Below are 27141 nucleotides of genomic sequence, written 5' to 3' on the forward strand. Positions count from 1 at the left end.
ATCAGAGGGGTACAAAAAGGGGGTACAAATAAAATGCGAAACGTGGGGACAAAACACTTATTTGCGATGGCTGAGTGGGTTAGATCGCTGACTTTATGTGCTGGCGATTTGGTGCCTGACTCTGTATTAGAATCTGTTCTTTACTGAGTGAAGTGTAATCACTGATATAACATGCGACACATTAGGGAACACGAGGGTGTAATCACAGACATAACATGCGAAACATATGCTCCGAATATCATTATTGTAAAGAACTTGACACCCAAGAAGTTATGATATCTCAATGTGGTATTTACAAACTGCAGATTGACTGAAGACAGACTCTTGGAATTCAACTGAACAGTGTTCCAGCTGTATGACGCGCGGTGGGATAGCCTAGTTGTTTAAGCGTTCGCTCGTCACGCCGAAGACCTGGGTTCGATTCCCCACATGGGTACAATGTGTGAAGCCCATTTCTGGTGTCCTCTGCCGTGATATTGCTGGAATGTTGGTAAAAGCGGCGTAAAAGCATACTCACTCACTCAAGCAGTATGACGTTGGTCTGTAAATGAGTGCGTGAGTTTTGTTTTACGCCGCACTCAGCTTTTATTCCAGCTATATGGCGGTGGTCTGTAAATAATCGAGTCTGGACCAGACAATCTAGTGATCAGCATGGGCATCGATCTACGCAATTGGGAACCGAGTGTCAACCAAGCCAGCGAGCCTGACCACCCGATCCCGTTAGTCGCCTCTTACGACAAGCATGGGTTGCTGAAGAACAATATTCTAACCCGGACCTTCACGGGTTGGTCTGTAAATAATCGTGTGTTGATCAGACAATCCAGTGATACATGAGTATCGATCTACTCGACAGTACGCCATGCCTTCGGCTGTTCTGCCAGCGTACACTTGGCCTCTGGGTGTGTTGCCTTGAACGTTTTGTGGTTCTTTTTTTCTAAAGCCACAGTCAACAACACGGAAAAGAAGAAAACAAAGAAAGGGAGATTCTCTCACCAATTCATACCAAACGATGGGCAGCAGAATGATGAAAACCAAAATCAAAGTTGTCGGCAACAAGACTATTCAAAACGACCACAAGAGTTGACGGTATACATTTTAGCGCTGCAGTCAAATGCAGAAAAAATATTGGCACATTTATTTATTTCTATTCGAGAAGGTCCTTTCGTGAAACAGGGACACTTGAGAGTGAATGAGTGACTATTATTTTAAGCCGCATCAACAATTTTGCAGCTGTTCACGCCTATCCAGTTATAAAATATGGGGGTAGTCTAGTGGTTAAAGCTTTAGCTCGTCACACCGAAGACCCTGGTTCGATTCCGCACATGGGTAAAATGCATGGTGTCCCCCGTCGTGATATTGATGTAATATTGCCAAAAGCGGCGTAAAACCATACTCATTCACTCACTATAAAAGAATGGGGTTTTTACCAAATTTTACGTATGGAAATGTTGAAGACCCAGTTCACGTTTTACTTTCATGTCCATTGTTTCAAGTGTTACGAGAAATAGTTTTAAATGTAATATATCATTTTCGATTCAAACTTTATTTAGAAAGCCAACCTGACAAACTGTCCTGAAATGCATCCTTTATTACGTAGTGTGCTTTGTAAAATGATCGGATGTAAACATTTTGAAAACAAAACAAAACGTATTGTACAGAAAATATTTTATTATCAATTTTAATCTTTTATCAGTATTTGAAAATAAATGTGTTACTCTTTTCGTACAGCTTATATAAATGGCCGTTATTCCCCATATCTCATGATGACATCACGTCAAACAAGGAAGATACAAAGAGCTTAATTGAGATCACCGTTAATTGCATGAACTAATGCAGGTAATGCATTTCCAAACAATGTGTTGCGTTCATCTTCACGATTAATATACGTAAAGCCATATCCACTTTACATTTTCAAAATCTTATATAGTAAGCCGAAGTTAAGTTGTAAGTTGTTACTGATAATGGTTTGTTTTTCGTATCATTTACATTTCATCTTTTATAAGCACCGTTCAAATTACCGCCATTTTCAACTCCGCGGAAGTCGTCGAAAGCAATCATGCCTCGAGAAATTATAACTCTACAGCTGGGACAGTGTGGAAATCAAGGTATATTTACCACGTGTTTATTAGTGGAAAAGTGCTTACTGCTATTTCGTGGCATAACTACCCGTACATCTGAATTACATGATCTTTGCACTGGGCTTCGCTGTGCAGAGTTGCATCCCTTAGTAGTGCCAAGATGCGATGTCCGTGGGTTCGAATTCGGGTTTCACCCTGATTATCATTCCTGATTTCTGATAAGTATATTTGTGCATCTGGGTTTCACTGACTGTGACAGATATCTTGGATAAAGTTGACAGTCAAGACATATTATGCGCAAGGCAGTTAATTCCGTATCGATCACTAACAAAAGAACGACTGCATGCGCCAGTGAAAAAATGCCTCAAGTGCCTAAGGGAAATATCTGTCTGAGCCATGTTTCATGTTACACCAAATAAGAAATAGATAAGATCCTGATTTATTATAGAAAATCTAATTAGGAAACTGACAAAGAAACCCTCCACCTTTACGGCAGTTGCGAATTGTTTCCGGGTATTCTGGATCACGCTACAAAACAAGGCTGGGTTTAGTAATTAATGCATGTTTGGGGCAACAACGTGCTGTGTCAAACAGTAACAGGTTTTTAATTGAACAGATGCATGAAAAATATTGATAATGATGTCTTGATTACGATACCAAACATAACAGTTGATAACAGCATCTTCTAGGTAAATACCGTATTTCCTCTAATAAGCGCCCCAGGTGATTATTTTTTCAACGGACCTCAAGACCCGGCGCTTATTAGGGGCCCGGTGCTAATTAAAATACCCTGTATTTTTAAAAGCGAAGGAAAAAAGGAAGTTATGATTTAAGGGACCATTCCTTAATATATTTATTTTTAGACCAAGGGAGAATTCATTTGCGAAAAAAAGGCAAAGGTCTATACCCGGCGCTTATTAGAGACCCGGTGCTTATTTCTTAAAGCACTGCTTATCCCCGGCAGTTTTTAGAGTCCCGGCGCTTAATAGAGGAAATACGGTAGTTTTAAATCTTGCTGCTCATTACAACACATACATATATTCCAGTATCAGGATTCCAGGTACCAATGTGAGCTGAAAAATATTCTCTTGGGGTTTACACATATATGTAGGTTAAGGAGCTGATCGCTCCTGTATTGAAATTCAATCATATTCAGAAGTTGAAGCATACTACGGGGTCGTGCTGTTTGTGGCTGACGAATTAGGTAAAATTCACTGTATGATGATCTGTTGTGAATCTAATGTATTTTTTCAATATATTGATGTGTCATTGACATGCGACTTTAAAGGAAGATTTTCTTTTCAGAAATTGAAATTTCATGTATGCTAATCAAATTAATCTCTTTAGTCATCAACATATATTGTGAAAAGGGTTGTCAGGACATTTACTCTAAGGCACTATCTATTTTAGTAATAAATTCCAAGGTTAACCTTTGACATCACCAGATTCTTGCCATGCACCATAGCCGTTACAGTCCTGTCACTCATGAAAAAGTAAGATTCTTTATGGATAACAACTTCTTTTATTATATATGATGCGGTGTTTTGGTATGGATTCATATACCGTTGTCAAGCAACAGTGAAGTACTACAGCACAGAACAGACACTCATGGGCAGATAACATCTACACTGCTGAGGAGTAGCCAGTGGGAGACTACTTAGAAACCCATGGGGTTTTGGAGATTTGCACCCTGGCCTTTAACTTAAAAATTACAACTATCAACATAAAAAAAATCCATTTTTCAGAAACTTTAACTTCTCATTCAGTCATTATGAGATATGTACAACTCCTTACATCATCTGTCACTGAAAGTAAAGTGGATACAGAGGTGTTGTAAGCTTACGGAATATCAAAGCAAATAAGGAACATAAATAATTAGACGTGATTGTTAACTCCTAATGAAGTGCAGTTAATACTAATACAGCTAATTAAGATAAGGTTTGAACTGATCCGGTAAAATCCTCATAGAAAATTTCCACCTTTCATTGAAAAATAATAGTGTCTATTCACTATAGTCTGATGATCCGAACTGCCTTAGATGTAGTCCCACAAATTGTTTAAAACTCCCAAAATATGGAATATATGTATAAATATTTTGTTAGCGAATGAAAAAGACATCGCATTGCTATTAAGTTGGATTGTTAGTATAGGACAAGTGTTAAAATTGTCAGTATAGGATGAGTGATTTTTATGAAATCATTTCCATTATATTTAAAGTTGGTTTTTGATTAGGTATGACATAAGGCAGAACATACCTGCTTAGTAAAGGTTTAGTTTCAATGACATAATACTTAGGTGAGTAAAATGACTGAAATACGCATTAAATATTTTTGAAAGCATTGGGTAACGGAAAATGAAATACCCACTCAACATTTGATTTTACCCACCAACAAGAAATACAGTGGGTACAGTACCCACATGAGCTGAAATCTTTTATCTGAAATACCAGCTGATCAAGAGTTATCAGTTGACTGATTGCAGGGGTTCATGACAAGGCAATGTAGCCTTTCAGTTTCTTTGACTCTTGTTTACATGTACATTGTAGTGTTGGGAATTAGTTAAAATCTCATAATTGATGATTGGTTCATTACAACCGATCAATCATCGAAAATAATTGGTTAGGGTCATTTATGAAATTTTCCTGGTTATTTTGGTTCATGAACAAAAAAAATAAGGAAAAAACCATGTAGTTCTTTGTTTGTTTTTTTGGCAAAATTTCACATCTTTAAAGGATGACTAGTATGTTAGGAACATAAATTTCTTGGAGTCTTTAAGATAAGTTCAATCATGACTTGGAACAAACTTGTAGTGCTTATGAAATGTAACAGACAAAACCACCTTGTGAAAAATATTGTTAATGAAAACAAGTGTTCCATTTCATAAGCACTACAAGCTTGTTCCAAGTCATGATTTAAAGACTCCCTGGTCATCCTTTAAAGATATGAAATTTGCAAATGCATTGTGTGCAATTTGCAAAAATTGAAAGAACTACATGTTTTGTCTTTATTTTTTTGTGTGCATTAACAAACATAACAGAAAACTTTGATAAATGACGCTAACCAATTGTTTTCGATGATTGATCGGTTGCAATGAACCAATTACCAATTATGGGATTTTAACCAATTCCCAACACTAACATATTTTTTTAAAACATATTTCTGTAATTTAGTACCCATGAAGACCGCCTCCGTGGTGTAGTGGTTAGAGCGTCCGCCCGGAGAGCGGAAGGTTGCGGGTTCGATCCCCGACCGCGTCATACCAAAAGACGTTAAAATATGGTACTTGTTGGTCCCTGCCTGGCGCTCTCGGCATTAATGGGTACAACAAGGACTGGTCGGCTCAGAGTCAGTATAATGTGTCTGAGTGGGGTATTCATGCTTCACTGCGGCATGGTATCTCAGTGGGCTAGCACTATAAAACCAGCTTCAGTCTGGGCTAGTACAAGCAGCCGCACATACACATACACACACATGCACGTCGTCATATGAGCGAAATATTCTCAAGCACGACGTTAAACCCAATTTCACCTCACCTCACCCATGAAACCATAGCAACACAGAGACGCAGCTGATCCCTGTTTACAAGAGCTGCCGTAGCTGAGATGTGTCTATAAATAGCAATGTTTCGGGGCCATAGCTTAGGAGAAGTTTAGAAGAAAAAATGAGCTGACATACTTATGCTTATATTAGTTATAATGTTAGATTTATTGTTGATTTATTTCTAAAAAAATTGACTTGCACCTGGTGCAAGTTTGACTAATAACTAGGTTGCACTTTGTAATATCTGGTTGCACCAGTGCAAGTAACAAAGCACTAAATCGAGCCATGCATAACCATGTTTATTTATCAGCATCATGCTTACACTTCTTATAAAAGCAGTATCAGCAAGTGTCCAGTGTCTGGGCTGAGTGTAATATCATGGTCCCTCCCATGTGTGGTACCAATGAGGTTCCTGGTGAAACCCCTTTCTAACTGGCGTGCTGGTCTGGTTGTGGGGAATTAGCTCAGCAAAGAGTCTGAAGTCACAAGAAGCTAATTACAATTTCATTATCAAGAACAGGATAACATGGTGTGGCCTCAGAGAATCAGTAATCGTGAACTAAATATCGATCAATTATCAATACATATATTGGAGAAGTAACTTTGAGCAAAATTTCCCAAAAGTCCGTAGGAAAGCAACATTATGCTTGGGTAGCTAACGATAACAGCATTCTGAACATAATTTCAAAGACTTAAGTTTGTGCATTGTGTGTCTAAATTATAACTTTATTTCATAAAAATGTATTATCGTTAATGATAGTTTCCAGCTACAATATTTCCAATTATTAGGGGCGACTATTAAGGGGGAAACAACTATTGCAATAGCGATAGTCTATTGTGACATACTAGTCTATTGTGACCAGGGGTGTGGGTATAGTGGTTAAATAGCAATCATGCTGAAGACCCGGTTTTTTCGAAATGTGTGAAGCCCATTGTCTCATTTGAATATTCAACGCGGCCAAACTGAACTCACTCATAGTATTAGACTAACTATTGAAATAAAATACTTGAATTGTCTCATTTGAAATCATTTCCCAAATGAATGTATAGTTCATATGAAATAAAAACAAGCTGACATAGTTTGTCTCTTTTACTAACTGAGAAGAAACTTGAAATCCAGATCAAGATTGTTAAAGAAGTAACAGGATGGATAACTCTAAATCAAAGTGAACGAATCTGGTACTTCCTGTATATTGCGCTGTGCATTTATCAACGGAAGTCAATTACTAAACTATCAATATTCACACATACTATCGATAGTTTTTCATTTCTACCATCGATTAATTGCTATTGGAGGTTCAACAATTGCAATCCATCAATAGTTTGATGCATCATTACAGACCTACCAATTATTGATCTCATCAGCCATCCCTGCCTCTTAGTCATTGAGATTGTTGTCATGTTTGCTTTTCTGTCTTTCCAGTTGGGCTGGAGTTTTGGAAGCAGCTGTGTGCAGAACATGGGATAAGTCCAGGTAAAGGAGAATGATTTTTATTTCTTGTTGATAGAGGGGCTGTGGGGTTGCCTAGCGTTTAAAGCGTTTGCTCGTTAACCCGAAGACACGGGTTCGATTCCCCACATGGGTACAATATGTGAAGCCCATTTCTGGTGTCCCCTGTCGTGATATTGCTGGAATATTGCTAACAGTGGTGTAAAACTAAACTAACTCACTCACTGCTTGAGTTTGGGTGGTATTTATCAAAAGAGGATCAAACCAGCCAGGGCCCGCGTTTCATCAAGCAGGATATCCAACAACATCGATTTGACTGTCGTAAGTCTATGTTACAGTATAGGAGGTACGACAGTCGTAGCGCTACGATAGCTTTGTGAAACGGGGCCCTGGATATTAGCCGACACTCTTATATGTAAAATGTTTGACAATAATTTGGTCACTGGTGATTGTTATGATAAATTAACATGTCAACATGGTAAAAAAATTGTCAATGCTTTTTATATTATATCGCTGAATAATACATTGGCTGCTGGTTTGTAATTGTATTTGTGACCCAATATTTGTGATATGTATCATATGCCCCTCATAGTGGATTTAATGCAGCTTTTGATGGTTAGCAGGATTTCTAGTTTTGTAGTTTTTGATATACAACATACAGATATTGCTGAAAGTTTGGTTAAACAGCAGATGTTTGTTAAACATTCAACTTCAGTGACTGGTCATTGAATGTATTTAGAAGGGACGCAACAAATACCCTATGAGGCGAATATGATACACAGGGTTTTATGCTCAAATTAGAGAATGGACGCAGAAAACCCCAACTACAGCACCCACAGAGATGCACAAAAATATGTACAGCTCATCAAGAGAAGTTATCTGTGTCTGATATTTCACCCATCAGTCAGGACTAGTGTTGGGAATTGGTTAAAACCTCATAATTGATGATTGTTTCATTACAACCGATCAATCATCAAAAATAATTGGTTAGCTGCCATTTATGACATTTTCCAGTTTTTGTTTTTTGTTAATGAAAAAAAAACATAATGAAAAAACATATAGTTCTTTTGGGGTTTTTTGGTGGCAAATTTCACATCTTGAAAGGATTACTACTTAACTAGTATGTTAGGAACATAATATTCAATGAGTCTTTAAGATAAATTTAATCATGACTTGGAACAAGCTTGTAGTGGTTATGAAATGTAACTTACAAAACCAACCTTTGTGAAAAATATTGTTTATGCAAAAGTGTTCTAGAATTGTTTGTGTTCGATTATGAGAAAACATGATCGCATTGCTTGGTCGCCTAGTCACTGCGACCAATCTTCGATTATTTCAATTAATCGGACCACCACTAGTCAGGACCACTGTCTACATGATCACTGATTCATTCCAGGCTCTGAAGTAATTATCTGAACATACACAACACTACACAACACCATGTCAATACTTCCCAGGTCCCTTATATTACCAGCAAGGACCTGTAGAATGTACTGACACACTCTCTTGTAAGTCAAGGTAAAATCCTTTGATACATGTCACAGGGCTCCAGATAAGGGCCGTATCAGCATATGTACGGATAAAAAAATATGCACGATACGGTAGGGAAATAATTTAGAAAAACGTAGCAGATACTCACCACGGCAATAATGTGCGGTCTTTGAATCATTTACAGGCGATTTATCTGAAAAAGTATTGTTTTATTGTTTATTGACATGTTTACACAAGAGTAGCAATGTTGTGGTGCATATATGAAACGAAACACAAGATTACTGATATTCCATTAATTTCCATTCAGTACTCTAAATGTACTCTTAAGGTTTTCCAGTACTCCTGTATTGAACAAGTAAGGAGTGCATGTGACAAATAGTCTGTGATGTTGAAAAATTATCTGAGCCCTGCATGTCACAAATAGTCTGTGAGGAATATGAAAACTGGGTACAGAGCACAATAGCAAGTCAGCAGTTGATGTATCATTCAGTATATTCTGTGAGACAAGAACCAAATAGATTATCTGACATGTTCTGTCCATGTTAACTGTTAATTCATCAGGACAACACCGAATGAGCTCATTACTGTCAAAATAAATAGATAAGAACAGTGTTTGCCATGACGCAGAAAACCTGCGTATTTGATGCACAAATTATCTCAAATACGCAGTGATTTTAGACGCTTGCATCATTGTTTGGTCTTGGAGATTCAAACATTTTAGGTGCATATTATCAATGATTATGATTAACGTGTGATGTTTTTACATTGCTGGGGTAGCCAAGTGGGTAAAGCGGTCGCTCGTCACACCGAAGGCCCGGGTTCGATTCCCCACATGGGTACAGTGTGTGAAGCCCATTTCTGGTGTTTCCCGCCGTGATATTGCTGAAATATTGCAAAAAGCGGCGTAAATTTAAACTCACTCACCCACTCATTTTTATATTGCTCGGGGGTAACAATATGGGTACAATGTGTGAACCCCATTTCTGGTGTCCCCTTCCATGATATTGCTGGAGTACTGCTAAAAGAGGCGTAAAACTAAATTTACCAACTCATTTCTGGTGTCCTTCCCCATAGTATTGCTGGAATATTGCTAGAACCAGCATAAAACTGAACTCACTCACTTATACTGCATGTTTCAGAGGGTATTCTTGAGGAGTATGCCACGGAAGGAACAGACCGAAAGGATGTGTTCTTTTACCAGGTAGAATCAATGTTATTTTCCAGACAGGGAACTCCCTGTCTCCTGTGATACAAGCAGGAACATTTTCTATGCAGATTTCATTACATTACGGGTTAGTTTTGTGATTCTTGCCCTAACAGTACAGGGATTGAAACAGTGCTTCATTCTGTGTGCCATGGCATGGTAAATATTGAAATATTGAGTAAAATTATTTCAATAATACTCTGCACCATGATTTAGTTTATTTGAAATGTGATAAATTTGACCAGCTCAAATGATTCAAGATCTATTTCCCCCCAGTGGGTACCTCGTTAGGATGAGAAAGCCACAATAATTAGGTGCCCCTATTGGCTCGCAAGAGTTTGTATACTCCCCAGGGAGTTGAGATTGATAATACAATGTGCCGTTGAGAATAAACATTGACATCCAATGATCGAGGGAAAAAAGTACCAGCGCCTTGAGCATGCACTAAAGTACTGTCGGAAATAGAATTTGTTTTGTTTTTTCACATTTATCTCTACAATGTATGTAGTTAATATGTGAAAGTGTAAAATATCTGTTAAACTAAGTTCGGCTCGATGACAGTCTCATTGGGAGGGAGATAGGAAACGTAAAAGAAGGATTTTGCTGAGGAGAGATTAGTGCAGAAATGAGCAATGCGTTTTTTTTCTAAGTCCAATGCAACTTATTCAGAACAGACCATGGCTTTATGCAAATTAGTGTGTGATGATATTGTATTACAAAGGACACTTTTTAAATGATCATTTTGAAATTAGATTTAGCTTCATTATAAACGATAGCAGACTTAAAAAATAATAACTTTAATACTGAAACTATTAAGGATGTAGCTACCTTGGCGTCTCACTATCACTATAAAAAGATACAGGTAGGAGGTGCCGTCTCAAAAGCAAAACCAGGACGGGTGTTGCAGACGGTGGTTGGGGTCGGGCTGGGTAACTGCGATATTAGTTGAGATAAGATAATCAATAGAGACATAATACACATGAAAAAACATAAAATATCTTTGAGATGACCCCTTGTGCCTGTGGGCAGCATGTGCATTTCATGCCATGTGAGTCGACGGTCCGTCGTCATACCTAGCTGAGCGACCTAATTGCCATCTATAGTCTGATCTATTGTTTTCAGCAGGTATTCGTATTTTTTCTAATTTTTGCCCGATTTTACGAGTAAACATGCATCCCACTCAACGCCCAGTAGGCCGATGTGGGTTATTTCGACATATGCTATTTGCAATTGTGTAAATTTTAGTGATACAGAGCAATAGCCTAAAAACAGTTTTTTGTTCTATTTCTGACAGTACTTTAGTTCAGTGCTTCAGCCAGGCAGGCGCCATTGCACCATTCACACTAAAAAATATGCAATGGCACTTGTGTTCAATGCTAGAGCGCCCATTGGCGCAACATTTTATATAATCCACAGGTCTTCTATACCATGGTTACCATGAATGGCAAAAGTCTCAACTGCATTGGCACTCATTTTAGTAGTTAAGGTGCCAACTGGCAACACTCAAAAAAATTCTGGCTGAAGCACTGCTAGTTGCCTGGATATGTGCGCTATATAAATATCCTAAATAAAATAATATATTTCGGCACCCCATCAAAATGTTTATTGGTGCCACTCTCAGTCTCACAGCTTAACATGGGTGTGGCCATTTTGAATGCTTTTGTGCATGACACTAACAGGAAATACTGTTTAGGATGATAACATTGTTTCTGAGTCCGGAACAAATAAAGCTGAACTGTTCTTGTTTCACCCACACTTATATTAATAGTTATCTGCTTCCTGGTATGTTCATTCACCTGTTGAAGTGGTAAGATTACACTCAGAAAACGTTGTATTCCTCAAAATAATGAAGTTAACATCCATCAATTCTCGCCTTTATGTACAATAGTAGTTTTATTATTAATGGACGAGAAGCGTACAAATATTTCAAGCAAAGGGTTTACATAGTATTTAGGGTTAATAAATTGTTTCCTTAAATCAGAAAAGGCAAAACATGATATTTAATTTCAGCTAGTTTTCAGCTAGACTGATATTGAACTGAAGGCAATATCTGCACCCACACCACTCTGGATTGTGTCGCTCCAGTTGGATCTACCCGTGAAGATCCGGGTTATAATTGGCCTTCAGTAACCCATGCTTGTCGTAAGAGGTGACTAACGGGATCAGGTGGTCAGGCTTGCTGGCTTGTTTGATACATGTCATCATATCCCAATTGTGTAAAACTAGAGGTGTGACGATACAGAGATATCACGATACGATACGTATTGCGACATCTTGGAACGATACGATTCCATTCGATGCATATCACGATATGCTATCTTTAGTTATTTTCTTTCAAAATGTATATTTTGATTGCAATTAACAGTGTAAATTTTGACATAACCGCCAATTTCTGGTGAAAATTAATAATTTTAAGGTCAACGATACATATCACGATAAGGAAAAAGTATTGATATATTTATCGTCAGATAAAGTATCACGATTATCGATACTACGATATATCGTCACAGCTCTATGTAGAACAATGCTCTTTATTTTGATCACTGGATTGTCTGGTCATTATTTACAGACTACCAACCCATTTAGATCATTACCTGATGGCAAACACATCTAAGTGTTGACACCACTTGTTTCAACGGCATAGAGTAAATTTATGTTAGATATACATGTACTTTGGTCTGTAAAATGTTGAATAAAAAGTTGAATACGCCATTTACTTTGGATATTGACAAATGCCATCTTTGGATGTTGAAATCAGGTACACTTTGTTTAGTTCAATTTGGCTACATTTACATAGAAAAACAAGAAAAAATAACACTTGATGGGTATATGTGTAATAATATTGATGAGGCCACTTACATAGTGCAGAACTCCAAGGCCCATTTACATAGTGCGGAACTCCATGGCCCACTTACATAGTGCGGAACTCCATGGCCCACTTACATAGTGCGGAACTCCATGGCCCACTTACATAGTGCGGAACTCCATGGCCCACTTACATAGTGCGGAACTCCATGGCCCACTTACATAGTGCGGAGCTCCATGGCCCACTTACATAGTGCGGAACTCCATGGCCCACACATACGGAACTCCATGGCCCACTTACATAGTGCGGAACTCCATGGCCCACATTTTACATAGTGCGGATCTCCATGGCCCACTTACATAGTGCCAAGCTCCATGGCCCACTTTACATAGTGCACGGAGCTCCATGGCCCACTTACATAGTGCGGAACTCCATGGCCCACACATTACATAGAACTCCATGGCCCACTTACATAGTCGCGGAGCTCCATGGCCCACTTACATAGCTCCATGGCCCAATTTACATAGTGCGGAACTCCATGGCCCTTACATAGTGCGGAGCTCCATGGCCCACTTACATAGTGCGGAACTCCATGGCCCACTTACATAGTGCGGAACTCCATGGCCCACTTACATAGTGCGGAACTCCATGGCCCACTTACATAGTGCGGAACTCCATGGCCCACTTACATAGTGCGGAGCTCCATGGCCCACTGGCATGCACATACAACATGATGGACATGTTACCCCGGATAAACCAAGCTCCCTGTGAGACGCTAGAAGGTAAATTGTCACGTGACTTATCCCATCTGGTACCCATTTTCTGCTGGGTGAACAGAGGCAGTTTTAAACAAATTCACTTGCCTCAGGTGAGACCACATGTGTAACAGTCCAGCATCATTTCTGTGTAGGCTGACGACGAACACTACATTCCACGATCAGTGTTACTGGACACTGAGCCCAGGGTGATCAATTCAATCCTCAGCTCACCATACGCCAAGCTGTACAACCCCGAGAACGTGTACCTGTCAAAACACGGGGGTGGTGCGGGAAACAACTGGGCCAGTGGCTACACACAGGTAAGTTCAACCTTGAAAACACATCCTCTTAGTAAACTTCCTTTTTGTAAGCATTTCTAGTAACAGTCCACATATAAAGCATTAATATACAGTCGAGCATCGATGTGTCAAACTCTGATAACTCGATATCTCGGTTGTCTCGATATAACATCTTGGTCCCGGCAAAATCCTTCATAATTTATCATTATTCAAGCTCTTTTAACTCGATACGGATGTCTCGATATTTCGGATATCTCGATATAATTTCATGGTCCCAACAAGCAAAATTACCCTTTTAACTCGATATTTGCAAAGAAACTCGATTTTCACCTACCTATCATAGGCAAGTATCCCTCTGAACCGAGGTTGTTTCCACACGTTTACTCACGATGCGGCATGAATCAAAGGGATGCGGTTGTCTAAACTAATTAGGGCTAATTGAGTTGAAGGTGTCACTTGTTTGTTATTTAATTAGGATTAATTAAGAAGGAATTAATCAGGAAGTACTCACTGTTATGAATAAACACTACTGATTACGGATTATAGTTTCGAATCCAAACATACTGAGAAGCGTTTTGTGTCCTTTCATAATGATATACCGGTAGGTGATGATATGCCCTGGTCGGATGTCTCAATGTTCGGATAACTCGATATTTCCCATGAATATCGACACAACGGTGCTCGACTGTAATTATTTCTTGTCCCTGGAATCCTGTATGGCAATGGCCAAATTAAACCCTTTCACTTAGAGGGTGCCCAAATATATTCTCTTCAGACAGAGTCACCTCTGCTGATTTATTTTGTTTATGTGTTGCAAATACAAGGATGTGATTTGCTATCCCTACCTCCGTACCCTTTAAATTCGATTTGATATTTCTTCCCATAATTTTAAGGGCGTGGGGTAGCCTAATGGTTAAAGCGTTTGCTCGTCATGCTGAAGACCCAGGTTTGATTCCTCACATGGGTACAATGTGTGAAGCCCATTTCTGGTGTCCCCCGCTGTTGTATTGTTGGAATATTGCTAAAAGTGGCGTAAACACAAGCTCACTCACTCCTAAAATTTTCAAAAGTGGTTGTAAACACAAGCTCACTCACTCCTAAAATTTTCAATGGTTTTAACTGAGGTTGTTGACACACACACTCACACATCATTTCATTGATACGGACCCTTGAAGATCTGGGTTAGAATTGGTGCATGTGAATGGAGCTCACAGACACAGATCAGGCATAAACAAAATGTGGCACAGCTACTTCGATAGCCAACATACGTAGGCACCCTAATGTTTATGAGACCCTTGCAGATCTGGGTTAGAAGTGATCCTCAGTAACGTTTGGTGACTTATGGGAGTGGGTGGCCAGGCTCGCTGACTTGGTAGACACATGTCACCATATCCCAATTGTGTAGATCGATGCTCATGCTGTTGATCACAGGATTGTCTGGTCCAGTCTCGATTATTTACAGACCAGTGCCATATAGCTGGAATATTGCTGAGTGCGGCGTCAAACAGCAATCAATCTATCAATCAATCAAATCATAGATACAGCATAGCATGTTTTTTAAGTGTCTGTGATTGTTTTAAGGCTGAAGGACTGTATGAGGATGTGTTTGACATCATAGACAGAGAAGCTGATGGAAGTGACAGTTTGGAGGTATGAAACATGTTTCGTTACCAGTCTTCATGAATTAATCTTAGAAATGCACTTTCATAAAAGATTCCTGTATTAACTGGTTCTGGAAATCAAGATAGTTCTCTCTAAATACAGATCAATATTACTGAATGTGAGACTTAATCTTGCCATTTGGAGCAGACTGTAAATTTTGAACATTATTTATCGATTTAAGAAAATATCCTGAATGGGAAGTGCTTAACTTCTAACAAAGAGAAAATTGTTAATAGATTATTCTCGTGAACATTTTGAAGGGAACTAACTGTGTGTACAATATTTCGTCAGTGCTGAAAATACCATTGTCTTTACCAGTTCAGTTCATGATGAATTATTGAATGTGCAGAGCTTTGATCAATTTTGTTACTAACTTTAGTGCATGTGTGGACAAGTTTCAAACCAAAATGTCGAAGTGAAAATCTGCACCATGATACTCTTAATGTTAATCTTCTGTTGTTATTCCCTTTGATGCATACCCCCATGTTGTCTTACTTAATCCCTGTTACATGTATACAAGTCAGTTCTGTGCAGTAGTACTTCACTCTTGCTTGACAACGGTATAAGAAACTATAACAAAATGTCGCTTCAAATTATGATAGTTTCTTTAAGTGGCATTTAGAAGCTGGTATGATAAGGAGGAACAATGTTTTATGGATAGACAGCTTCTTTATTGTTATCAAGCAAATGTATCATTGCATGATAACGGTGTTAGGATCTACACCGAAACGTCGGATCTGTTGCAGTGAAGAAGTTGTCTATCCATGAAAAGTGTTCCTCGTAATATAATAGTTGTTGTCATCCATAAAGTATTGTACTTTTCTTGTTACTCTTTGGCACATGAATTTACTCTTTTTACCAAGTGATTACTCCATAGCCCTCGAGTAGGGTGTGTGAGGTGGGGTAGCCTAGTGGTTATAGTGTCCGCTCGTCACGCCAAAGACCTGGGTTCGATTCCCCACATGGGTACAATGTGTGAACCCCATTTCTGGTGTCCCCTGCTGTGATAATGCTGGAATATTGCTAAAAGCGCATAAAACTAAACTCACTCACTCACTAAAGCGGCACCTCTGCATGATAGATGATGTTATATGACCTGTTGTGTGTCTGTTCCAGGGGTTTGTACTGAGTCACTCCATTGCTGGAGGAACAGGGTCTGGAATGGGATCCTACCTGTTGGAGAGGCTTAACGACAGGTGTGTACAGAAATATCACTTCAGAACCAACAGTTCATTGCCAATCACTTTAGTATTGAACAGAGATGTTAAATTGTATTTTCATCTTCACTTGTCAAGCATACATGTTGCAAAATGGAAGACAGGTTGCCTTTAGTCTTGAAGCACATTTACTAATGGACTACTTAAAACTGGTATCATAACTCCAGGTGATCTGGGTTAGAACTGGTCTTCAGCAAATGGGATTCGGTGGTCAGGCTTGCTGATCTGGTCATTGTATAGATTGATGCTCCTGATGTTGATCACTGGATTGCCTTTTTCAGATCTGATTATTTACAGACCGCCACCATTGAGCTGGAATACTGCTGACTGCGGAGTTAAACAACAAACAAACAAAGACAACTCCAGACAAACTCAGAATAAGAACATCATGAATGTTGGAGATTTGGTTTTTACCGCTTTAAGCAATATTCCAGCAACACACACCAGAAACACAAATTGTAAATTCGAACATGAAAGCCTAACCAACTACCCCACAAACACAGAAAGAACTACTGTGACGAATCATTTTCCAAAGCAGGGCTATGTTGTGGAACAATCTTCCAAACAACATCCCGGACATAAGTGAACTAGGCTAGTTCAAGTGAATGCTAAGAACACAGCTTTTGACCGAGCCCTTTACCTGAGTTTTTTTTTACAAATACTTCATGCAATATTATTGCAAATCCTATCACAATACATGCTTTCGCATCGCAATATATCGCAATATGAAAATTCTATGCAATACCCACACCTAATTTACAGAGAACACTGGCAAGGGATATTGATGACCGTGTCTTTTTGTTATTATTATAATAAAGGTTGGGGAGGACTAGATGGCTCTGTTGCATTATTTATTAGCCAATTAACTTTGGTAATACAGAAGAATTTGTCCTTAATATTTTTTAGTATTAAATTGTTCATTTGACATAAACTGATGTTAGAAGTTGAATCATAGTGTTAAAAAAAATGAAAAATGAAAGATTTCCTTTCAGATTTCCAAAGAAGCTTATCCAGACGTACTCAGTGTTCCCGAACGTGGACGAGATCTCTGATGTTGTGGTTCAGCCATACAACTCCATACTGACGCTCAAGAGGCTGATACAGAATGCAGACTGTGTGGTACGCTCACTCGTGCTTGGCTATATACAGTCTGGGTGTCTTAGTAACCAGAGGTTATACAGAATGCAGACTGCGTGGTACGCTCACTACTAGTGCTTGGCTATACAGACTGGGTGTCTTAGTAACCAGAGGTTATACAGAATGCAGACTGCATGCGGGTACGCTCACTACTAGTGCTTGGCTATACAGACTGGGTGTCTTAGTAACCAGAGGTTATGCAGAAAGCAGACTGTGTGTTACGCTCTCTACTAGTGCTTGGCTATACAGACTGGGTGTCTTAGTAACCAGAGGTTATACAGAAAGCAGACTGTGTGTTACGTTCACTACTAGTGCTTGGCTATACAGACTGGGTGTCTTAGTAACCAGAGGTTATACAGAATGCAGACTGCGTGGTACGCTCACTACTAGTGCTTGGCTATACAGACTGGGTGTCTTAGTAACCAGAGGTTATACAGAATGCAGACTGCGTGGTACGCTCACTACTAGTGCTTGGCTATACAGACTGGGTGTCTTAGTAACCAGAGGTTATACAGAATGCAGACTGCGTGGTATGCTCACTACTAGTGCTTGGCTATACAGACTGGGTGTCTTAGTAACCAGAGGTTATACAGAATGCAGACTGCGTGGTACGCTCACTACTAGTGCTTGGCTATACAGACTGGGTGTCTTAGTAACCAGAGGTTATACAGAATGCAGACTCTCTGCGGGTGGTACGCTCACTACTAGTGCTTGGCTATACAGACTGGGTGTCTTAGTAACCAGAGGTTATACAGAATGCAGACTGCATGGTACGCTCACTACTAGTGCTTGGCTATACAGACTGGGTGTCTTAGTAACCAGAGGTTATACAGAATGCAGACTGCGTGGTACGCTCACTACTAGTGCTTGGCTATACAGACTGGGTGTCTTAGTAACCAGAGGTTATACAGAATGCAGACTGTGTGGTACGCTCACTACTAGTGCTTGGCTATACAGACTGGGTGTCTTAGTAACCAGAGGTTATATAGAATGCAGACTGCATGGTAGAGGTTATACAGAACTACTAGTGCTTAGTGCTTGGCTATACAGACTGGGTGTTTTAGTAACCAGAGGTTATACAGAATGCAGACTGTGTGGTACGCCACTACTAGTGCTTGGCTATACAGACTGGGTGTCTTAGTAACCAGAGGTTATACAGAATGCAGACTGTGTGTGGTACGCTCACTACTAGTGCTTGGCTATACAGACTGGGTGTCTTAGTAACCAGAGGTTATACAGAATGCAGACTGTGTGGTACGCTCACTACTAGTGCTTGGCTATACAGACTGGGTGTCTTAGTAACCAGAGGTTATGCAGAATGCAGACTGCATGGTGCGCCACTACTAGTGCTTGGCTATACAGACTGGGTGTCTTAGTAACCAGAGGTTATATAGAATGCAGACTGCATGGTACGCTCACTATTAGTGCTTGGCTATGCAGACTGGGTGTTTTAGTAACCAGAGGTTATACAGAATGCAGACTGTGTGGTACGCTCACTACTAGTGCTTGGCTATACAGACTGGGTGTCTTAGTAACCAGAGGTTATACAGAATGCAGACTGTGTGGTACGCTCACTACTAGTGCTTGGCTATACAGACTGGGTGTCTTAGTAACCAGAGGTTATATAGAATGCAGACTGCATGGTACGCTCACTACCAGTGCTTGACTATACAGACTGGGTGTTTTAGTAACCAGAGGTTATACAGAATGCAGACTGCGTGGACACGGCACGCTCTACTACTAGTGTTTGGCTATACAGACTGGGTGTCTTAGTAACCAGAGGTTATACAGAATGCAGACTGCGGGTGGTGCCACTACTAGTGCTTGGCTATACAGACTGGGTGTCTGAGTAATCAGAGGTTATACAGAATGCAGACTGCGTGAATGCACTCACTACTAGTGCTTGGCTATACAGACTGGGTGTCTTAGTAACCAGAGGTTATACAGAATGCAGACTGCGTGGTACGCTCACTACTAGTGCTTGGCTATACAGACTGGGTGTCTTAGTAATCAGAGGTTATACAGAATGCAGACTGCGTGGTACGCTCACTACTAGTGCTTGGCTATACAGACTGGGTGTCTTAGTAACCAGAGGTTATACAGAATGCAGACTACGCTTACTACTGGTACTTGGCTATACTACTAGTGCTTGGCTATACAGACTGGGTGTCTTAGTAATCAGAGGTTATACAGAATGCAGACTATGGTACGCTCACTACTAGTGCTTGGCTATACAGACTGGGTGTCTTAGTAACCAGAGGTTATACAGAATGCAGACTACATGGTACGCTCTCTACTAGTGCTTGGCTATGCAGACTGGGTGTCTTAGTCTGGGTCCTAGGAACCACAGCCTGCTTACTGACACTGAGTAACATGGTGATTCCATGGTAGAGTGTGCCCCAAGTGTAGGAGAATACTGTACGTGGTTTTTTGTGGTCAAGGGGCTGTGGGGTAGCCGAGAGGTTAAAACGTTGGCTTGTCACATTGAAGACCCGGGTTTGATTCCCCACACGGATACAATGTGTTAAGCACATTTCTGGTGTCCCCTGCTGTGATATTGATGGAATATTGCTAAAAGTGGGATAAAACCATGCTCACTCACTCACTCACTCACTCACTCACTCACTCACTCACTCACTCACTCACTCACTCACTCACTCACTCACTCACTCACTCACTCACTCACTCACTCACTCACTCACTCACTCACTCACTCACTCACTCACTCACTCACTCACTCTCGTTTGAATTGTTAAAGAGTCAAATATTTTGTCGCCTGTACTTTGTAATATTTAATTATCATTTCACATGTACTGCTTACTTGTGGCCTGTTCGTGAAATTGTGCAAACAGTTCCAATCAGTACAATGTGCAACATTTGTTTGTTTTGTTTCTTTATAAGTGTTTCTTGTTTGCCACCAGGTGGTGCTGGACAACACGGCTCTCAACCGTATCGCTGCTGACAGGCTTCACATAGACACTCCCTCCCTGGCACAGATCAACCAGCTGGTGAGGAGATGGGATGCATTTGTATAACCTGCTTTTTTATTTTCAAGATATTCAGTGTCTGGCTTTAAATAGTATTGTCCTAACGAGAAGTTGTTACAAGAAGAGAACAAAATTTGGAACACCAACAAACAAGACATGAGTTTTGGCATTTAGTCATTTGTGGATCACCTAAGAAACAAAACATATTCAGAAAATCAGGCATGCAGTCACTGAGATAAGGACAAACCCTATGGATGAAGAGACCGCCTCCGTGGTGTAGTGGTTAGAGCGTCTGCCCCGGAGAGCGGAAGGTCGCGTGTTCGATCCCCGACCGCGTCATACCAAAAGACGTTAAAATATGGTACTTGTTGGTCCCTGCCTGGCGCTCGGCATTAATGGGTACAACAAGGACTGGTCGGCTCGGAGTCAGTATAATGTGTCTGAGTGGGGTATTCATGCTTCAATGTGGCATGGTATCTCAGTGGGCTAGCACTATAAAACCAGTTTCAGTCTGGGCTAGTACAAGCAGCCGCACATACACACGCATGCAAGTCGTCATATGAGCGAAATATTCTCAAGCACGACGTTAAATCCAGTTTCACCTCACCTCACCTATGGATGAAGAACTTTTTTATTCAGGTGATGCAACGTTTCAATACAGATTCTTGTATCGTTGTCAAGCAGGTATGTGCTTAACAAATACCTGCTTGACAATGAAAACATCACATCACCTGAATAAAGAAGTTGTTCGTCCATAAAGTTTGTCCTTACCTGACTCTCCAACTTCTGAAAATGCCACTCAAAGAAATCATAGAGTGTTCTTTATGTTGAAGGTATTATCTATGTCAGTGTATGAAATAAGTCAGAAACCCTTGGCTTCAAAATGTGACCAGCCCAAATGGACTTTAACCAGACCAGGCACCAAGATATGGTGAATTTAATGGGACATCTAAAAATTTTACCAGACCATCGGGCTGGCTTGCTGTAGATTTTGACCATCCGTCAGAAATCTAGCCCCTGGTCGGACTCTCGGGTGGTCTGTCTTTGTATCAATAAACATTTCTTGATTTCATTAGAGGTCATTTCTTATCATTTGGATGATGGTTGAGAAACATTATTCATCGTTTTTCCACTGAAATCAGTTCTTGTAATGATCTCATTTATAACAGGTATCAACTGTGATGTCAACAAGTACAGCCACACTGCGTTACCCTGGTTACATGAACAATGATCTAATTGGCCTGATAGCTTCTCTCATCCCCACACCCAGACTCCACTTCCTGATGACTGGGTACACGCCCCTCACAACCGACTCACAGGTGAGTCTCTCCCCTCTCATCCCCACACCCAGACTCCACTTCCTGATGACTAGGTACACACTCCTCACAACTGACTCACAGGTGAGTCTATCCCCTCTCATCCCCACCCCCAGACTCCACTTCCTGATGACTGTGTACATGCCCCTCACAACCGACTCACAGGTGAGTCTCTCCCCTCTCATCCCCACCCCCAGACTCCACTTCCTGATGACTGGGTACACGCCCCTCACAACCGACTCACAGGTGAGTCTCTCCCCTCTTATCCCCACTCCCAGACTCCACTTCCTGATGACTGGGTACACGCCCCTCACAACCGACTCACAGGTGAGTCTCTCCCCTCTCATCCCCACCCCCAGACTCCACTTCCTGATGTCTGGGTACCACCCCTCACTACTGACTCACAGGTGAGTCTCTCCCCTCTCATCCCCACCCCCAGACTCCACTTCCTGATCTCTGGGTACACGCCCCTCACAACCGACTCACAGGTTAGTCTCTCCCCTCTCATCCCCACTCCCCAGACTCCACTTCCTGATGACTGGGTACCGCTCCTCACAACCGACTCACAGGTGAGTCTCTCTCCCCCTCATCCCCACCCCAGACTCCACTTCCTGATGACTGGGTACCGCCCTCACAACCGACTCACAGGTGAGTCTCTCCCCTCTCATCCCCACTCCCAGACTCCACTTCCTGATGACTGGGTACACGCCCCTCACAACCGACTCACAGGTGAGTCTCTCCCTCTCATCCCCACACCCAGACTCCACTTCCTGATGACTGGGTACACGCCACAACAACCGACTCACAGGTGAGTCTCCCCCTCTTATCCCCACACCCAGACTCCACTTCCTGATGACTGGATACACGCCCCTCACAACCGACTCACAGGTGAGTCTCTCCCCTCTCATCCCCACTCCCAGACTCCACTTCCTGATGTCTGGGTACCCACCCCTCACTACTGACTCACAGGTGAGTCTCTCCCTCTCATCCCCACCCCCAGACTCCACTTCCTGATCTCTGGGTACACCCTCACAACCCACTCACAGACTCATCACCACTCCCAGGTCCTGAGTCTCCCCTCTCATCCCCACTCCCAGACTCCACTTCCTGATGACTGGGTACACGCCCCTCACAACCGACTCACAGGTGAGTCTCTCCCCTCTCATCCCCACCCCCAGACTCCACTTCCTGATGACTGGGTACACGCCCCTCACAACCGACTCACAGGTGAGTCTCTCCCCTCTCATCCCCACTCCCAGACTCCACTTCCTGATGACTGGGTACACACCCCTCACAACCGACTCACAGGTGAGTCTCTCCCTCTCATCCCAGACCCAGACTCCACTTCCTGATGACTGGGTACACGCCCTCACAACCGACTCACAGGTGAGTCTCTCCCCTCTCATCCCCACACCCAGACTCCACTTCCTGATGACTGGGTACACTTCCACAACCGACTCACAGGTGAGTCTCTCCCCTCTCATCCCCACACCCAGACTCCACTTCCTGATGACTGGGTACACGCCCCTCACAACTGACTCACAGGTGAGTCTCTCCCCTCTTATCCTCACCCCCAGACTCCACTTCCTGATGACTGTTTACAACGCCCCTCAAACCCACTCACAGGTGAGTCTCTCTCCTCTCATCCCTCACTCCCCAGACTCCACTGTCTGATGACTGAGTACACCCCTCACAACTGACTCACAGCGTAAAACCATACTCACTCACTCACTCACTCACAACCAACTAATAGGTGAGACCCTCCCCTCTCATCCCCACCCCCAGACTCCACTTCCTGATGACTGGGTACACGCCCCTCACAACCAACTAATAGGTGAGACCCTCCCTCCTCTCGGTGTTAACCAGTTCAGGGGTACTGTAAAAAGGTTGAAATTCTACTTCACTGTTACTTCAGGCTTTAAAATGTTGCTTAAAGATAATCTTCCAGATGTGTACAGATAATTTTGCCATATTTTTAATAAATTTCTGTGATGTGAATACATTCCTGACTGTCTGCTGACTGTGGTTCAGGTGGCAAATGTGAGGAAGACCACGGTGTTGGATGTGATGAGACGGTTGCTGCAGCCCAAGAACATGATGGTGTCGACGCCGGTGGGAGCACATCGCCAGGCCAGTCACTGCTACATCTCCATCCTCAACATCATACAGGGGGAGGTGGACCCAACACAGGTGAGTCACATACAGGTGAACCCCACACAGGTGAAAATCATACGGGTGGACCCCACACAGGTAAGTCACATACAAGTGGACTCTGCACAGATGAGATTCATACATGTAGACCCAACACAGGTGAGATTCATACATGTAGACCCAGACCCAACACAGGTGAGAGAGTCACATGCAGGTGGACCTTGCACACAGGTGAGGCACATGGAAGAACCCTACACACAGGTGAGATTCATACACACAGGTGAGTCACATACAGGTGGACCCTACACATTTGAGATTCATATAGATGTCTTCATACCTACACAGGTGAGTCACATCACATACAGGTGGACCCTACACAGATTTGAGATTCATACAGGTGGACCCTACACACAGATCATACATATCTATACAGGTGGACACATACAGGTGGACTGCACACAGGTAAGACTCATACATGTAGACCCTACACACGTGATCACATACAGGTGGACCCCACACAGGTGATACGCCTACAGAGATAGGTGGACAATACAGAGGTGAGTCACATACAAGCAGGTGGACCCTGCACAGGTGAGGCACATATTGTTCTTAGTTCTTTCAATTTATTGACAATATTGATGCATTTCCTCTCTCACACTGTCATGTCTGATCTGTGCAGGTACACAAGAGTCTCCAGAGGATCCGAGAACGGAAGCTGGCCCAGTTTATCCCCTGGGGTCCGGCCAGTATCCAGGTGTGTGCGCTGTCGTGCACATAAACCTTAATCAGTGAAGTCTCCCTACATCCAGACTGCACATCGTGTCAGCGGCCTCATGATGGCCAACCACACAAGCATCTCTCATGTAAGTCAATCACTACATGGACCCCTTGTGTGCAACAATGGTCACACATTGACAGTCAGAAAGGGATAGTCATGGCCACTAGTTCTTTAGTCCTAGATTGGTGAAAAAATTTGTTCTATTCTTCCAAAATCTTGTTAGTTTGCATGAATCACTCACCCAATATCAGCTGCTCGCAAGTTGTCTTTTAATATTGGTGTTGTCCCAGATAAGTGGTTCAACATGGATGTTGTTAAACCCACAAAATGGTGCGTCTTCTTGATGCCTCATTGATGTCCATTTGATTAATATTTAGGGGATGTAGTGAAATACTTACATTTAACTCAAAATATAAGAATGAAAAGAAATGGTTGGCTTTTGCAACCGTCAGTTTTATTCCCTAAGGAGTGATAATAAATGATAAGTGGTGGATTTAAGTGGACATAATGTTTTCTTGATTTAGGTTTTTATTACTTTCTCAAGGTAAGGCTGCACAGTCTTCAATACAAGAAACAGGTTAAGTGAGATGAAATGTAAACATTAAACACAATGCTAATAAATACATGATAGGTTAAAATTTTGTTGATTTGCTCTTGCAGTTGTTTGATCGAACCCTCCGCCAGTTTGACAAACTGAGGAAGAGGGAGGCTTTCATGGAACAGTATAAGAAGGAGCCGATATTCAAGGACAACTTGACGAGTTTGATAACTCTCGAGAAGTTCTTCAGGAGCTGGTTGATGAGTACCAGGCTGCCACAAGACTTGACTATCTCGACTGGGGCACGCGACAGGTAGGCGGACAACTCCCATCATCTTGGGGCCATGTCCTCACTCCTCCGTGTAAGATGTGACTGACTCATGGTCAAGTGGATGGTATGTCCGCCTTGAGAACAGAAGGTTGAGAGTTTTATTCCCAGTCACCTCATACCAAACGGTGTGAAATGGTTGCTGTCCTGATTACCTTCCTGTGGGGCGGTGGGGTAGCCTAGTGGCTAAAGTGTTGGCTCGTCACGCCGAAGGCCCAGGTTTGATTCCCCACATGGGTACAATGTGTGAAGCCCATTTCTGGTGTTCCCCTGCTGTGATATAGCTTGAATATTGCTAAACGCAGCATAAAACCATACTCACTCACTCACTCACTGTTACCTTCCCTGCATTCAGTATATAAGGGGACATACACTCTTAGGGCATCTTTGTTCGACTGTGACAGGGTATCTCCATGGGTTAGCAGTGTGAGAGCTGCGTAGGGCTAGTAGAAGCAGCCACATGCACACACATACAGGAATTTGCACATGCATGCACGTGGATATATAAATATAAGTACACTAATTTTGAAATCAATGTTAACCTCCATTTCACCTCCCCTCATAGTATGTGATAGGGGATGTACCAATCACTATAGTATTTGTGCTTTAAAACTTATCTGGGTTAGACTTGTTCTTTAGCAACCCATGCTTGTCGTAAGAGGTGACTAATTGGATCGGTGGGTCAGGTTCACTGAGATGGTTGACACATGTCGCATAGGTTGTTTGCGCAGAAAGGCATGAAAGCAGTGATGGACAAAGCACTGTCTAGAGTTAAGCCTGACATTTTCTCAACCACCCCATGTTTTATTGCAGGGAGCAGCTGCAGAGCAAATGTAATGACCAGAATCTGATGTGGAGCCAGCTGTCTCACAGGATGTGGTCGCTCTAGTCCAGGGATCAGAGAGCCGAGATATCAAGCTTTGATGCGACTTAAATCCTTTCAAAGTTGTTACACTTGCCAGCATCATAGTCTTCATCAGAAAGACTGCCATGTCTTAACTGAAGAGTTCCAGGAATGGTTGTTATGGCGATCTATATGCTCAGTTCCAAGGAATGGGTTGTCAAGGTGGTCACAACACAGAAGTCCCAGGAATGGTTGTCACAGTGATCTACATGCAATACTCGTAGAAACCACTATCAATCTGTAATGAGTTTTGATTAGATATAAGTTTACATGTTTGTAACCTGACTAACTGAACTCACACAGATAACATCCTGGGCCCCGTCCCTGAAAAACGATCGTATCACTAAGGTGAACTATACTCACATGCATTAACATTGACCTAGGACCATCGTAGAGCTAAGATCTTTTTGTGGAACAGGCCCCTGGTCTGTCATGTTGGTCTGTGATTTATGTCTGGTCTCTGTGGCAGAAACGTACAATCCCAGTAATAATAAATGC

At 41.7% G+C, this 27141-nt stretch overlaps 1 protein-coding gene across 1 annotated transcript; it reads left to right on the forward strand.

Annotated features, from left to right (window-relative positions):
• The first annotated feature begins 2012 nt into the window (after positions 1-2012).
• LOC124256519 (tubulin gamma-1 chain-like) lies at positions 2013-26576 on the forward strand. Its single transcript, XM_046690511.1, is given in 15 exon segments — positions 2013-2105; positions 7041-7091; positions 9698-9759; positions 13479-13646; positions 15207-15275; positions 16404-16483; positions 17497-17623; positions 20563-20649; positions 21798-21947; positions 23976-24134; positions 24775-24853; positions 24885-24958; positions 25534-25624; positions 25627-25724; positions 26553-26576. Coding segments are annotated over 15 exon segments (1368 nt in total). The 5' UTR covers positions 2013-2056.
• Positions 26577-27141: the final 565 nt, after the last annotated feature.

Source organism: Haliotis rubra, unplaced genomic scaffold (genome assembly GCF_003918875.1).
Source record: "Haliotis rubra isolate DU_JTF1 unplaced genomic scaffold, ASM391887v1 Scf1162, whole genome shotgun sequence".
In the NCBI taxonomy this organism is placed as follows: Eukaryota; Metazoa; Mollusca; class Gastropoda; order Lepetellida; family Haliotidae; genus Haliotis; species Haliotis rubra.